We start from the raw sequence: 14587 nt of genomic DNA on the forward strand, positions 1-14587 counted from the left end.
AGCCAGAACAACCATGTAGGGAAGAGGACTGACAGTTGCCTCAGGAAGGCAGCAGAGGTGGGGAAATATGTCCTGGTGTGCCCAGAACAGGTTCAGAACAGTGCCATACTATCAAAGGGCCTCCCCAAGAATTCTCCATCTAGAACTCCAGCTCTGCAGTGGCTCAGCTTCAGTGCTAGGATGGCCACCAGCTTGGAGAAGAAGTGCTAGGTGTAAACCACCATGGAAGCGCCAAGCGAGACCTCCTCCAATGTGAAGACCTGTTGCAGGGCTCTACTGGCTGCTGGAGGGGGGCGGGGCCTCCAGTCCCTACCAAAGGCCAATGAAGCATCACTCATCATTCCATGCAAATTAGGAGAGAGCTTCTGGGTGAGCACAGGGTGTCCTCACGTGCCTTCATCCAGACTCCTGGATGACGTCATGACTCCAGTTGACGTAAGAGCGCCCCGCAGCGTACAGCAGAAGAACAGGTTAGGAGGGCCCAGGTGAGCCCCGGGCCCAAAGCACACCCCTCGGAGCTGAGACCCCACCCTCAGCCCCGCCCATTTCTTCTGAGGAGCCAATGGGAGCCTTGACCAAGGTCTCTTCTGATTGGCTGGCTGCTTGGCATGCAAATAAGCCTCAACGTCACTTCCTGGGGTAAATCGGGCGCCATTTTCTCTTTCTGGCTCTGGATGGGGAGTGGGCAGAGGCTGAGGTGTGGGTTCTAGACGCTGCATTTACAGGCTGAGTCGCACGCAACGGCAGCGATGCCGCTATCGCCTCCGCGGTGCACGGAGTGAGCGCGGCAGCTAGTGGGAGGAGGAAGTGGTGGTGGTGGTCGTGCTGTGGTGGTGCTGGCGCTGGCCGCGGAGGAGGAGGAGCTGCGAGGTGCTGGGCACGGCGCGGCTGCGGCCGAGGCTGCGGCTCCTGTACTGCGGCGGAGCCCGGCCCTGTAAGCTGCAGCGTGGGCCCCCGGCCCGGCGGGAGCGGCGGCGAGGCAGCGGAGAGGCGGGCTCCCCCTGCAGCCCGGACGTGTAAGTACATCAGGGCTGAGGCGGTGGCGCGCACGTACGGCCCCGTGAGGCGCGGGGTGGTGGAATGGACGCGGGAGTACCCGGCTGCGCGGGAGGATTTCCGGAGGCGGTGCGGCGTGCCTGAATGCGGACTGAAGTGGCCTTGTTCTCTTGTCAGCTCGCGCTCCTGCATCCCCATTCCCTTCTTGTTGAAGGATGACGGCCGACAGGGATGTAATGGGGGGTGAGGAGGAGGTTTTGGGATCGTAGAACGGTTTGAGGATTTTGGGAGCTCTAGCTCCCAGCGAGGCTGCTGGAACTGAGGGAAGATTTCAGCAGAGGTTTGCTAAACTAAACAATGGTGATGTCAAGCCTGTGCAGCTTGTGGGCATCAGTCACGGACTTGTGTCAAAATCATCTCCCCGTCCCCTGCTTGCAGTGGGTATGAGCGGAGGAGGGACTTCCGGGTTTGGCTGTGATCTGGAACTAGAAATCAGTGCACTGTGGCTTTCGAGTGCGGTATTAATGCTCTTTGTTTAGCATTTTGTACACAGGTGTTTAGGATGTCGTTTTGTTCCAGCTTCTGTCTACACATAAGTGATCGTGTATCTAAGGAACTGTTCTGTTGTGTTGCAAGATCTCTGGAAGATAACTCTTAATTACTTAAAGGCAGTATGGATATTTGAAATAGTTTTATTGCCACAGAACTGTAATGTTCGTGTTAATAGCATGCATGCAAAATGAGAAACATAGTGCTAATGGGATGTAGAAATCTTCTGTTAAATTAATGTGGTTATTCAATGTTACGTACATCTTTGAAGGTATAAGAACTTTATGATGAACAGCAAACATAACCTGTAGAGTGCAGCCATATGGGTATGCTTGCCTTGTGTTTGAGAGTGAGTAGCAGTGCTTTTTTCCCCTCCTGTTTGTAAATGGCATAAAATATAGGTGTTTGACTCCTGCTGCAGCAGTTCAGTTTTGTTCTAGGAAAGTTACATACAACTCTCTACCAGCTGATATGTAATATTGTGTAGGAGAAAACAGGTTGATTTTTTTGAATGTCTTTGGTAATCAAGGACACACTTAACTCTTCAAAGTATTTAATAATAGTAATAAAGGCTGGCTCTTGGGATCTCCAATCTATATTATGAAAATCGTAATACTCTTTTTAAAAAGTCTTTTGTTTGATTTTGGACAAGAAGAGGGGAATTCTAGCAATATTCAGTGTGTGGTAATTATCCATTGTTCTTCTTTATGACTTATTATTACCGTTCTTAAAGATTATATTAGCGAGTGACTTCATGAAAGTTTTATTAAAAGCAAGGCAAAAGTATAGCAGCCCTTTCTCTCTTCATGCAGTTAAAACTATCTCAGATTTTGAGGAAACAGCCATAGAATGGCTTAGATTGGAGTACACATTGAAGATTGTCTAGTTAGAACCCCTCTACTGTGGGCAGAGTTGCCACCCACTAGATCAGACTGTCTAGGATTGATTGCATCCAGCCTGACCTCGTATGCCCCCAAATACGAGGCATCTGCAGTCAGTGGTTCATCACCACCTGAATAAAAAATTGCTTCCTAATATGGAACCTAAATCTCTCCTCTTCTAGTTTAAAGCCATTCCCTTGTCATTATCAGACTGTGTAGGAAGTCGGTCCCCCTTCCTGCTTGTAAGCTTTCTTCAAGTACTGGAAGGCTACAATAAAGTCTCCCCAGAGCCTTCTCTTCTCCAAGCTAAACAAGCCCAACTCCCTTTACCTTTTCTTCACAGGAGAGGTTCTCCAGCCCTTTGATTGTTTTTGTGGCCCTCCTCTGGACCTGCTTTAACAGCTCCATATCACTCCAGTACTGTGGGCCTCAAGCCAGGACACAGTACAGTAGGAAAAGCCTTGTAAGGTCAGAGTAGAGGGGACAGTCACCTTCTTGCTGGTGACCCCTCTTTTGATGCAGCATAGGATGCTATTGGCCTTCTAGGTTGCAAGCGCATGCTGCTGTCTCATGTCAAACTTCTCATTCATCCGGAGTCCTAACCCCATCTTTGCAGGGTTGCTGTCAATGAATTCTTTGTATCTGTATCTGAGATTGCCATGAAGAACATATATTTCAAGAGGCACAGATAGAAGTGCAGGGAATGGAACCATCTGTCTAATGCGTGAGATGTTAAGAGTAGATAAATGGGTATGACTTTTGAGGGCTTGTATACCTTGTAGAACGGTACTTGGTTGAAACAAAATTGATGAAAGTAAAACCATGACCAGGCTGCCTGCAAATTCTAGGCAGTTTTTTAGTGTGTGTGTCTTCCTAGCTGGTGTCTCTGCTGTTTTTGTGTTTGTTCTTTAGATTTTAAGAATTAGCTGTTATTGCTTACTTCCATTTCATTTTCAGGAAGTTATTTTTCTTGTTTATTTAATGAAATTGACTTATCAACTTGAAACGAGTTTATTCAAATGAATTCTGTATTTCAGTGATCTGAAAATCACTGAAAAATAAGTTGACAAATAAACCTTTTAAAATACTTTCAACCCAAATATCCCCAAACAGTATTCATTAAAACAAATCAAACCAAAAAACCTCCAAAATTTTTGTCCAGAGTTGCTCATTAAGCAGCTTATTAGATGAGGACAAATGCTCAAGTTGATTGAATTTTCAATACAGATATTATAAAGAGGAAAAAAATTCTGTAAGCATGTCAAAATTCTGCTGTTGTAAGCAATTTTTTAGACTACTGTGTGCCAGCACCCTAACAGGTTTGTATATCAGTTTTTGTGCAGATTCTGATGTCTGAAAAGAGCCATATTGCAGCCTTGTCCTCTCTGGATTTTCTAGTAGGGTTTCTAACTGTTCTCATTAATTTTCTAGAAACTTCTCATCTAGTATTCTTTCAGATTTTGTTGGATGTATTTGCATGTGTGTGGAAGGTATACTTATATGTTGATGCTCCAGCCGTATTCCAACTCCATATTTGATTGGATTGCAGTTGTCTTGTTTCCATATGAGCACAAGCTAAAATGGTACTGAATGATACAAGGGGGAAGAAATCATTGTGTTAATTGGCGCAGGTTTCCCAGGGACTGTTAAATCTGTCTGTGCAGGTTTGGAAGACATGAATAGGCAAGGCACTCAGTATCGTGGTTGTGATTTGTCCAGGTTGTTTCCTAAGGTCTCTGTCAATGTGAATGAGAATTGTTTGAAGAAATACTTGTAAAAGGAAGGCAAATGGGAATTTCAGTTTTTGTGGCTACTTATCACTTTAAAGAGTTGAAATGTGGACATCTCTGCTTTTTTAATGCAAGAGTTACAGTCAAACATAATTACTTGGTGAACAAGTAGTATTTGTCTTTGACAGGTACGGCAGTGTCCACACAGTTGCTTTGTTGTTAGTATTAAAATACTTGGTACTACTGGAAGGGGAAGAACTGCAGTAGTGATCTCTGTTGAAAAGCTGAATGTAGTTGTATCTTATTATGGTTGATTACAGATAATATAGAAATAATGGGTACCACGAGTGTTGTGTAATAGTTCCAGTTGGGTGTATTGTTATGGAGTTTGAAGGAATGAGCTCCAAGTTGAACTTTCATGACCATTATGGTAGTGTGTTGCTGTATCTAATGGATACAGAGCATACTAGGTAAGTTTAAAATCTTACTGACAAGCGGTCTTTCAAAGACCAGCTGAATAACCTTGTATGTGGTACAGAGGTATCTGTCTTACTGGATTGAAAATCAACTACTTGAAAACTGTAAGTCATGTATACTCAAAACTTTTTGTTGCTGTTATTACTTTGTCTTTCTTCTAGATTAATGACTTCTATTTTGGAAAGTTTGCTTGTCTTTAAAAAAACAAAACAAAACAAAAAACTAAAACAGATGGGTGCAGTGCCTGTGTATTACCTTTTTGTACTAAGGCTTGCATCAAAAAGTGTCTGCTTCATCTTCTACAGTAATAAGTTAAAGGACTGAGATGAAGGAGCTGTTTCCAGTGGAACTTACATATTGGCTGAGCTGAGCTTGGTGTTGTCCTGTCAGCTCTGTTGTTGTCTGAAGTGGATCTTGGGGTTGGTGCACATAATCTGCCTTCATGGAGAAACTGATAATAAAGTGTTAACCAGAGACTGCAAATTCAAGTAGACTTTGGTTTAAGAAGAGGACTTCTAAGTCTTTATTTTACATCTTGGAATTTTATAGTGGAATGCTGGACTAGATAATGTGGTATTGTATTCTTTGTAGGTTCCTGACCCACACCACTGGTGGTATCAGAATGTCTTCCAGACTTCCTGTCAATAAAAAAGATTAGAAAACAAGACTAGCATCTGTCCAATGGGGCTCACTCTCCATTTTTCTCTACACGCCTTTCCTTTGCGGGGAGAAGAAGAGAGGAATAGCATGTGAGTTCTTTGACTTTTAATTTGATTATATAAATAATTTGTGTATTTTGTATATAATTTTTTGTTTTCCTCGAATGATGATGTAAATTGGAAAATTTGATTTTTGTTTTTCCTTCTTTGCTGTGCCTGAGACTTCATTCAGCCTTCTGTGGGAGGCTTTTATTTTTGTAAGCTGTTTTCAGAGTAAAGATACTGTTTTGACAATGAACATATTTCAGTTTGTTGAGAAGTAACTTTTCATGATGCTCAGGACCATCGAGACTCAGGTACTGTTTTGGGTGTTTTTCCCTATGACCCCTTGCCCTGGATGGTTGAATTGTTTAGAAATAGAACTTTGCTGTCTCATAAACTTCAGGGAACTATTTAAGATGGAATAGTTGTGAAGCTTTCATTAACCTGTTTCAGTTTGGGCTTGTTTTGTGACATTTTGTGCCTATTTAAGTTTTGGAGATTTTAGATACTGGAGAATAAACTGCAGTTCCCTGTCATCTATGGAGGTGATAAATACACCTGTTTCTAAAGCGAAGTCTGTAGATGTTGCTTATGTTTGCACCGGGAGCTGGAGTTTTACAGATGATAGTCTCATAACACAGATGCCTGGGTAGAGACAACAGCCCAGCTGCTGGGGATGCTCTAGGACCATGGTGGTGGTATGTTCTAGAACATGGCTGCACAACCTTTTGTCTTACCTAGACTGCATTGAATGAGGAGGAATTTTCTGGGCCACATGTAACATGTAGTTAATGTAACAAAGCTTTTTATACTTTAATATTTTTATTACAATATTTTTAAAAACAGCAGCAAAAGGGTAAAACTAGTGGGATGTTTGACCTTGTTTTTGTGAAACTAATGTGTCAGTGTTTGATTTGGTGGAAGTGATTGCAGTTCTTGGTTAGTTCTCCAGGTGTTCGTCAAATTTGTGATGAACTTTATTCTTCCTGTACTTCACACATGAAAATAGTTGTTCACAAATATGCACTGTCAGAAAGGAGTGGCATTAATAAGGTGTTGCTGTGAAGCAAGGAATATTTTTCTCTGGTAAGAAAGGGACATGGTCAGACTTTTCTTTGAGTTGAGTATCTCTACATGTTCTGTTTGAAGTCTTGCAGGTAATTGTTGACTGAAAATAGTGTTGGAAATACAAAAAACTGATTATTTTTTCCAGCAATCTCAAAATCTGTTCTCAAATTCCTCTATCAAAATGGAAAGCATGGCAGCGTATCATACTGTTCACAGGACTGTGCTTAGCCAGTGTATCAAAATGTATACAGTTATTTGCCATAACTTAATTTATAGACTGCAGCGTACCATGTGGCGGCTTTTATATCATGCTGACAGTTTGGTTCTTGCTGAGTAATGGATGTGTGCCCCAGGGCTGGGCTGGGCCTCCATGAACTACTGTCATGATTGTTTGTGGGCTACATTGCTGACTGTGCTGGGCTGCGTGTGGCCCATAGGTTCTAGACAGATGGATGCATTGTGCAACAGCCCTTCAAGTCAGTGACCACCAGCAAGTATTCTGTCTTGTTGTGATCTTATCTTAGTGAGATGTTTAGTCTGTAGTTCATAACCAGCTATCCTACCTTTCAGGAGAGTGCAGAATTGGGTGTAAATTCAAATTCTAGTCTAGTTCAAGGTGATAAAGCAACATGTGCTTCAGAAGAGGACAACAAAAAGTATATATGCTTTGAATGCTTGTTCTTTTTCAGGTAATTTAGCCATCGGTGTCATACAGCTGTAGTTATTAATTACTCTAGAAGCCTTTGTTATGCTAGAGTCAGCTTATGGTAGCAGATGTTCATGGGGGGGTGGAGAGAAAAGGGAAACCTGGGTTTAACGAGCAATTGTATTTAAAGCATATACATGAGATGCCTCTCTTTATAATTTGGTTTGTTTCTTCGCATTGTAATATTCAAGGTGAAAGGCGTTGGTAATCCTCTTTCCTGAAAGAGTAAAATTCTTATATTTGCTCTCGTCTGCAAAACCACAAAGTACGCTACCATAGCTGCCATATAGACATGAAGAGATATGAAAGAGGAGACTTGTTTGTTTGGATAGAAGAAACCAAGGGGTTCATCCCGACTTTGTTTCCTCCTTAACAGGAAGTGATCTACTGGTTGATCATTCCAGCAATTGATTTAAGGCTTTTGCTTTTATTTATTGAGTATATTTTTGACATTTTATTTTTTAATACTGTTAAATGTGAGTGCCTGTATTCAATTATGACAACATTTTTAAACTTCCTTTTCAGGAAAAGTTCAAAATGTTTCAAATTCCTGTTCAAAATCTTGATAATATCAGGAAGGCTCGCAAAAGGGTGAAAGGCATTCTTGTGGAACTTGGGCTTGACAGCTGCAGGGAATTGTTGAAGGTAAAGTATTTCAAGAAATGTAAAATGTTCTTGAAGAAAACCTGTAAAAATACTTTGTTTATTGTATGGGTGATGTTCTTCTGGCCTAGGTCTTTATGATGAGGTAGAGGAGAGAGTTGCATCTGTAGCTGAAGGACTACTTAAGTCTGAGTGCCTATGTGCTGGAAGTGGAACTTGTTTTTATTTTTTTAAACATGGTGTTGAAAGAAGCTTCGCTTCTCAACCAAATAGGTTACAGATGGTGCTGTGTGTTCTCTGCTAGTTATAATTTCACCAAAAAGAAATGGTACAACTTTAGGAAAAATGCTACTGACTCGTGAAACTCTGTTTGTATATTACGTAGTAACTTTTTTGTTCTTTTAAAATCACAAGGGAAGACTTGATATGAGGGAGCTTAATTGCTTTGAATAGGTTCAAGAAGAAACCTCTGAAAGATGTACAAATAAATGTAATTTCTGAAAATCAGCAAGCAATTATATCCAAATCTTTTTACAGGCTTTTAAAACTTGTCTCCAGGAAAAAATACCAAACTTGGCGTATTGAGTCATGATTCATTTCTGTATCTTTGAAAGCATATGCAAGTATGCTGAGGCAAAGTAAATCTAGTACCACTGTTACCACATATTGGAAAAAGTACTGTACAGTACATCAGAGGCGTTTAAACATCAGATTGGCAGTCCTAATAGTGGGAAAATGTATAGACATAGCAAGTTGGTTACTGAACACAAGCTTTTCTGGCTCTGGCGTGTTCATGACTTTACACTGCCTGTATCCAAGAGCTGGGATTAATTCTGTGGGATGGTACTGAAGTAACTTTTTCTGTTGTCTGTTGGGGTGTTCCTGGAACATGTGTAAGTGAATAATTTGAAGAAGCACTTAAACCCTACATGTGTATCTAAATCTGGAACACGGTTTTTGCAGTTGAACAGTGCTATATGTAAATAAATATAAGAGCTCAGAAGTGTATTTGTCTAGTATTTTTATTTTTCACTTTTTATTGTGCTGCATTTTGTAAATAAACCTTCAAAAACTCATCTACTCATCTGTCTTGATGCGCTGAAGAGGTTTTGATGTTGGGGGTTTTATTTTATTTTTTTTGCTACAAGTTTGGTTGCAGTATTAAATTTATTATCCTTGGGATGTTTGATAGTAAAGAAGAAATACAGTTTCCTGATGTGGTTTTTCTTTTTTTTTTTTTTAAGAAAATTTTAAAAGGTATTGACATAAAACAGTTGTATGCAAGTTTATGTTCTGGAAAAATACTGTGAAATATGGACCCAAAAATACTGAGTATTTCTCCTTCAACCAAATCTATTACTTAAAATCTGTTTTTCCAGACAGTCTAGGGCTGTTTATTTTGTTTGACTTTTCTTTCTTATGAGAAGGGTGTTTTTCTTCATAAAGAAGTAGCTTAAGGTATTATTTTTTTTCTCCTTCAAATATTAAGGTGGATTTCTGGACTTTGTGCTTTTGGGAAGACAGAACAATAGAGGAAACGGTATGAAGTTACATAGTACAGACTTGACTTCTTGTCTGGACTTAAAAATTGGTCTTAAATGCTCTGAATAAGGCAGGATAATGGATGGTAGCTTGAGGGAGATGTAGAAATGTATAATGCATGGTAGCTTGAGGAAAACAAAGGAATGTTTATGTACAATTTAGTAACTCTTGGTAGACTGACCAGACAGAAGAATTATTTTTTAGCTAAAAGTTCTTAATTGTTCTCCACTAGGAAGCAAACTCCTATCTTCTGTGTTAAACTATGTTTGAACGTCAGTGTAACTTATGCTGTAATGTCAAAGGATTTCCTTTGGGTAAATCTTTCTAGCTTCTTTAGTATACTATGTGACCTTGTGTATAAGCTTTTATTTAAACTCTGGGCACTTAAATCTGTTCTGGATAACAATGATTTTTTTTTTTTTTTAATAAAGAGGAGAGAACAATTCTCAGTTTTAAAAGGCTTTTCAAAAATGTTTTTCCTCTTCAATTTGATGTACTTCATTAATCACGCTTCTCAGATTAGCCTTATTCCCTTGTTGCATCCTTCCCCCTGCCCAGTTTTCCTACTCTTGAAATAAACCTGGAAAGAATGTAACATGTTGCTTCTGGGATGTCAAGCCTATTACAGTGATAAGAATTTCTCTGTGCAAGACAGACATTTCAGCAAAAAGGGCTAGGCCTACTTGCACATGTATTTGGGTTGTGTGTTTCGGGCATTCAATCATAGGAGCCTTTCTTAATGGAGCGCACTCAATCCAAAAGTAAACATATTTGAACTTCACTATAAACTTTAGGAAATGCATTCCAGTGTGTTCAACTGAACAACTGTTTGTGAAATTGTCTCTTTATTTTCGGTAGCAAGCACTTACAGGAAAAACACTATCCTATAAGGCTGTGGAATTACAAAGAATGGTTACCCATAGTAAGAGAAAAGTTGTGTACTTCTAGGAATGTTTGGTATAAGGACAAGTAGTCTTACTTATAAGACTTATACAGTTGTAAGATCCTGTTTAGAGTGGTTTGTTCATTGTTGCCTTGAGCCCTTCAGAATTTTCCTTAAGGAGATATGCAGGCTGAAAAAGCTAGAACTCTTATTGCAAACTCGAGTGTGCTTTCCTAAACTTAATTTTAGGAAATTAATTTTTGGCTGTTGCATAGATAATGATGCTCCCATGAGTACAGTGCAGGCAGGAGTCTAGCACAGGCAGCCGGCATCAAGTAGCCTTGTTTACCTGCTCCTGAATCTTTCCTCCTCCTCTTGTTGGCCCATGTGTTCTATTTTGCTTGTAAATGCTATGATTTTTTTTATTTATTTTTTTATTTTTTTTAAACTTCTGACTATGAAGATGTATAAATTCAGCATCTCTTGAAGGTGAGCTAACCTTAAATAGCCCTAATTACCTACTCCTGTTTTTTCAGTGGGTTTTGGTGCACATTTGAAAACATAATACCCTCTCTTGTGTAAGTGTTAAATTGGAGGGAAGGTGAGGTGAGAAATATTTTAATTTTCTGTAGGTTAAGCCTGGATTTGTGATCTGTGTTCTGTTTAAGACACTAGTGCACCATTGAAGCTGACCTAGGGTCTTTGGAAATGCATAGCAATCAGCTTTTTATTTTTTTTTTCCTTGCCATGAAAATGGAGGGGAACTTTTAACAGGACCTCAGATTCTGATAGAATTGATTAGAAGAATTCTGTTAGGAGAACTTACTCTGTGGTTGTTGCAGACAGAGTAGTAATGCTGCTTTTACAGCTAGAGAAAATACTGCTACTCTTCAGAATAAGTCTCAGAAATGTCTTTGCAAGTTAAAAGCATAATAATAGTGTAAAGACTTAACACTAAAATACATGCTGCAAAGTAAGCAATTGTCATAAGTAAATACATGGAAGTAAATGCTGAAATACTGTGGATTGAGGAGAAGGGAGGTGGAGGCAGAGAACATCTGTGTTCACTGTGAACTTGGCCAGAAGCAAGGGAAAAAAACACTTTCATTTCTTTGTTTTGAGTAACAGTAAAGTGTTCAGAATACCTGCTGTGTTACGTGAGGCAGTTATGAGCTGGTAATTGAGGTAAAATAAATCGAACAGGAGCTAGAAATAATTTTTTTTTAGTTGTTTTGAAACCTCTATATGAATGCTGCATGAACTTCCATTCGTCTTGTTCCTTGGTTTTGAACTGAGACTAAATTGTTCCTACCAAAGCAGATTATTTCCTGTGTGCTTTTTTTTTTGTTTGTTTTGTTTTTAGAATCTTAAAAGTTTTGACCCAGGTGAAAAATACTTCTGCAACACTTCATGGAGTGATGTCTCTCCTTGGGAGTCTGCAGGCAAAAGGAAGGTATGTGCATTTGAAATTGAGTAGATGTGCACATGGAATTGCTGAATCTTGGTGATTTCAGAAGTTCTGCAAAAACAAAAATATAATAGCTCTAGTAATTATTTTCTGAATAGTGTTTGGGAAATAATCTTCCATTTACTCTGTTCTTTTCTATTATGCTGCAGGTTATAAGGACAATTCTATATGCTGTTTGGAGACCTTAAGTCCCAAGCATCAGTATTTCATGTGTCACACCTATGTTCTACAACTGTAGCCTCACATTATATAAAGTTGTGACTTGCTTTATTATACACTACATTTTTTTTTAACAGAACAATGAAAATGTGACTGTATAGTTAAACATTGATTAAGCTGAAATTTTCATTAGTTGCTTGAGACAGTGTTGTTTTGCTTTACATATAGCTGGACTTCTGTGTGGATTAGGAATCTGCAGAAAAGACAGGGTTGGTATGATCAAAACAAAGTACCTTAGAAACTTGCTGGAATATAAAATTAGAAAAATCAATAGGTAAAGCACAGAAGTATACCCAGGAAAAAAAAAAAAAGGTAGACTTTTTTTGAATCTTGCTGAAGTCTCAAGGCTGTTTCTATGAGGAAGGCCTTAAACAACTTGTAGATAGCAGTAGATATCCTCTTTTCATCCTGGTAAATAGCAGTGATTTAGAACAGTATGGTTGGTAGCTTGACTGAAGTTCATCTACATTTACCATTTTCAAAACTAGAATGGAGGCTACAAAGTTGCATTCCATTAACAAAGCCCTCAACATGCGAGCTGACCAAATGCAATTCAGACTTAGCCAGGCTCATTTAGTAGAAGGTGATCTCTCCAGCGCTTAGGACCTTTGTCTAGATTGTCTTCTAGTTTTTCTTTCTTAAATTTGGATTCACAGCTTTAAGATTGGATGTTGATCTCATTTGCCAAGTTGTCTTTTCTTCAGACAACTTTGTTTCTTTAGTCTTTATTATTTGCTTATCTTCATGCTGCCTACGTAAGAGAGAAAATTTGATCCTTTAAGGTGTTTTATTTCTAAATTGCTGCAGTGAGGAAGAAAAACTTCAGCTACATCTCCAGACTCCAGAGTTTTCAGAAGTTATCTAAATAAGTCTGTGGTTTCTTTCAGTTTCTTTCTTACTGAGATTTTTGGTAATTCAGGAAGAGCTTGGGTTTTTTGGAGGCTGTTGTGTCTTTCAACTTGTCTCTAGGTTGTGGGGAAAGCTGAGGCTCTAAAACAAAGTGTTATTTTGTTTTTGGAGTGTGTTCTTTGGAACAGAATCAATCGTACTTTCCTACCTGTGCTTTTAGTAAGATTTCTTTTATTCCTGTTGTATGGTTTAGTGTTGTGCTGGCTGAACTTTTAGATGTGCCAGCTTTCTTAAGTGTTAATTTTCAAAAACATCCCTACAACTGAGTTGTTATTCTTGAAGGAAGAGGTGGCTTTGGAAGCACTTTGAAACACTGAAGGCAGCTGAGAGTTGTGTGGAGAACATGCTGACCCAGTGATCTCCTCAGGCGTCTGTGTGGAAGAACTCTGTTTCACAGACACTTAAATAAAAAAGTGACTTTCATGTGTTCCTGTCCTGCTGCAGTGTTTTTTTTTTTTTTTGTTTGTTTTTTTAATTTGAGCTAAGTAGTGGGACTTCAGGTTTCTTCCTACTTCAGCAGAACAGGAAATATGAAGCTTATTTTTCTTCACCTGAAGTCTTGTAATTTTGACCTCCCTTAAAAAAAACAAAACAAAACAAAAAAAACAAAAAAACAAACAAACCAAACCTTTAAAAAGGCATGAAGCAGAATTTTACCTTAGACCTTGCCTGCAGGTCCTGATGCAGTTTCTTAGTGGTATACTGCAATGCTTGTTGTATAAAGAAGTTAAAACTTCTTTACTGCAGAATAGCAAATTCGTCACTTGGACCACTTACTTGTGAAGTAGTATTCTCACTGGCCCTAACTATAAATGTATGTACTTCCATATTATCCATATTTGACAGCAAAGAAACTTTGTTTACAGAACGGAATTCTATTTACAAGGAAGTAAGCTGAGAGTGACAGATACAAATCAAAAGTGGTGGTGATGGGGTGTGTTGGCCCAATCTTTTTTAAAGGTATTATAAGCTTTTCTAAGCCTTTGCCAGCTAGTTAAAATATGCGGCAACATCGGTTTGTCACCTGATGTAATCAGTAGTGGAATGGAGCTTTTAATAGTGCTGTGTGCTTCATTAGTTCTCTAGTGTCGATGTCTTTTTTCCTACCCAGTGTACTCCCAAAGACAAGTTTAAGCCTATTCTAACTTGATATAGTGCTTTTTACCAGCAGCTGAGAATGGACACCTAGAAATTTTTAGGAGCAGAAAATTACTTGGTCATATTTTCCCAGAATGTGCTTCAGCAGCCCTAGGCAGGCAGTCTGGAGGTTAGATTTTCTTGGTTTTGCTTTATCAACTGCATAGATTCTTAGTGTTGCTGCTAGGTGATACCTTCGTGGCTATATAAAATGACAAAACAACTGCATAGATTCTTGATTCTTAATGTTTATTGGGCATATATGTGGGTGATAGAGCTTATAGTTAAGTAATAGCTTTTAGACGTAATTTTGTAAGTGGTAGTGGTCAGTAAGGTGAAATGACATTTACAGAAACAAATGTGCTGCTAGGTCATTGAGTGCAGGTTTGTCGTGTAGATGTTGCTGTGACTGGTTGTATAATTAATAGAAGTTAGGGCTAACTTCCTAGGAAGTGGGTAACTAGAAGTGGTTGATAGGTGTACACTTCTAGAAAGGACTGGTGTTCATGAACATATGAAAATGAACGCTTTTGAGGGAGTAAACCAGTGTTAAGTGGAAGACAGTCTTATTAGAGCAATTCTGGGAAGGGTCTCTAATAAGCGTGCTAGATTAAATTTCTTGCAGGAATTAGTGTAATAGGATGTCCAGTATGTTGAGATTATAAGGTGATTGCTGTTCTATGATAAAAGGGATTTTTACTGCTTTCTCTTTCCATTA

The 14587-nt window shown here is 39.2% G+C and overlaps 1 protein-coding gene across 3 annotated transcripts in view; it reads left to right on the forward strand.

Moving 5' to 3' along the window:
- Positions 1–650: 650 nt before the first annotated feature.
- ADNP2 (ADNP homeobox 2) overlaps positions 651–14587 on the forward strand; it is a 29491-nt gene continuing 15554 nt past the window's right edge. For all 3 annotated transcript variants that reach the window (XR_011902773.1, XR_011902774.1, XM_072327711.1), the window contains exons 1-4: positions 651–1016; positions 5225–5382; positions 7634–7753; positions 11500–11589. Coding sequence is in view for 1 of the 3 variants with exons in the window: in XM_072327711.1 (XP_072183812.1) it covers positions 7646–7753; positions 11500–11589 (198 nt within the window). In the remaining 2 variants the exon portion in view is untranslated. The remainder of the gene's footprint in view (positions 1017–5224; positions 5383–7633; positions 7754–11499; positions 11590–14587) is intronic.

The sequence above is a fragment of the Excalfactoria chinensis genome, chromosome 2, assembly GCF_039878825.1.
Source record: "Excalfactoria chinensis isolate bCotChi1 chromosome 2, bCotChi1.hap2, whole genome shotgun sequence".
Classification (NCBI taxonomy): domain Eukaryota; kingdom Metazoa; phylum Chordata; class Aves; order Galliformes; family Phasianidae; genus Excalfactoria; species Excalfactoria chinensis.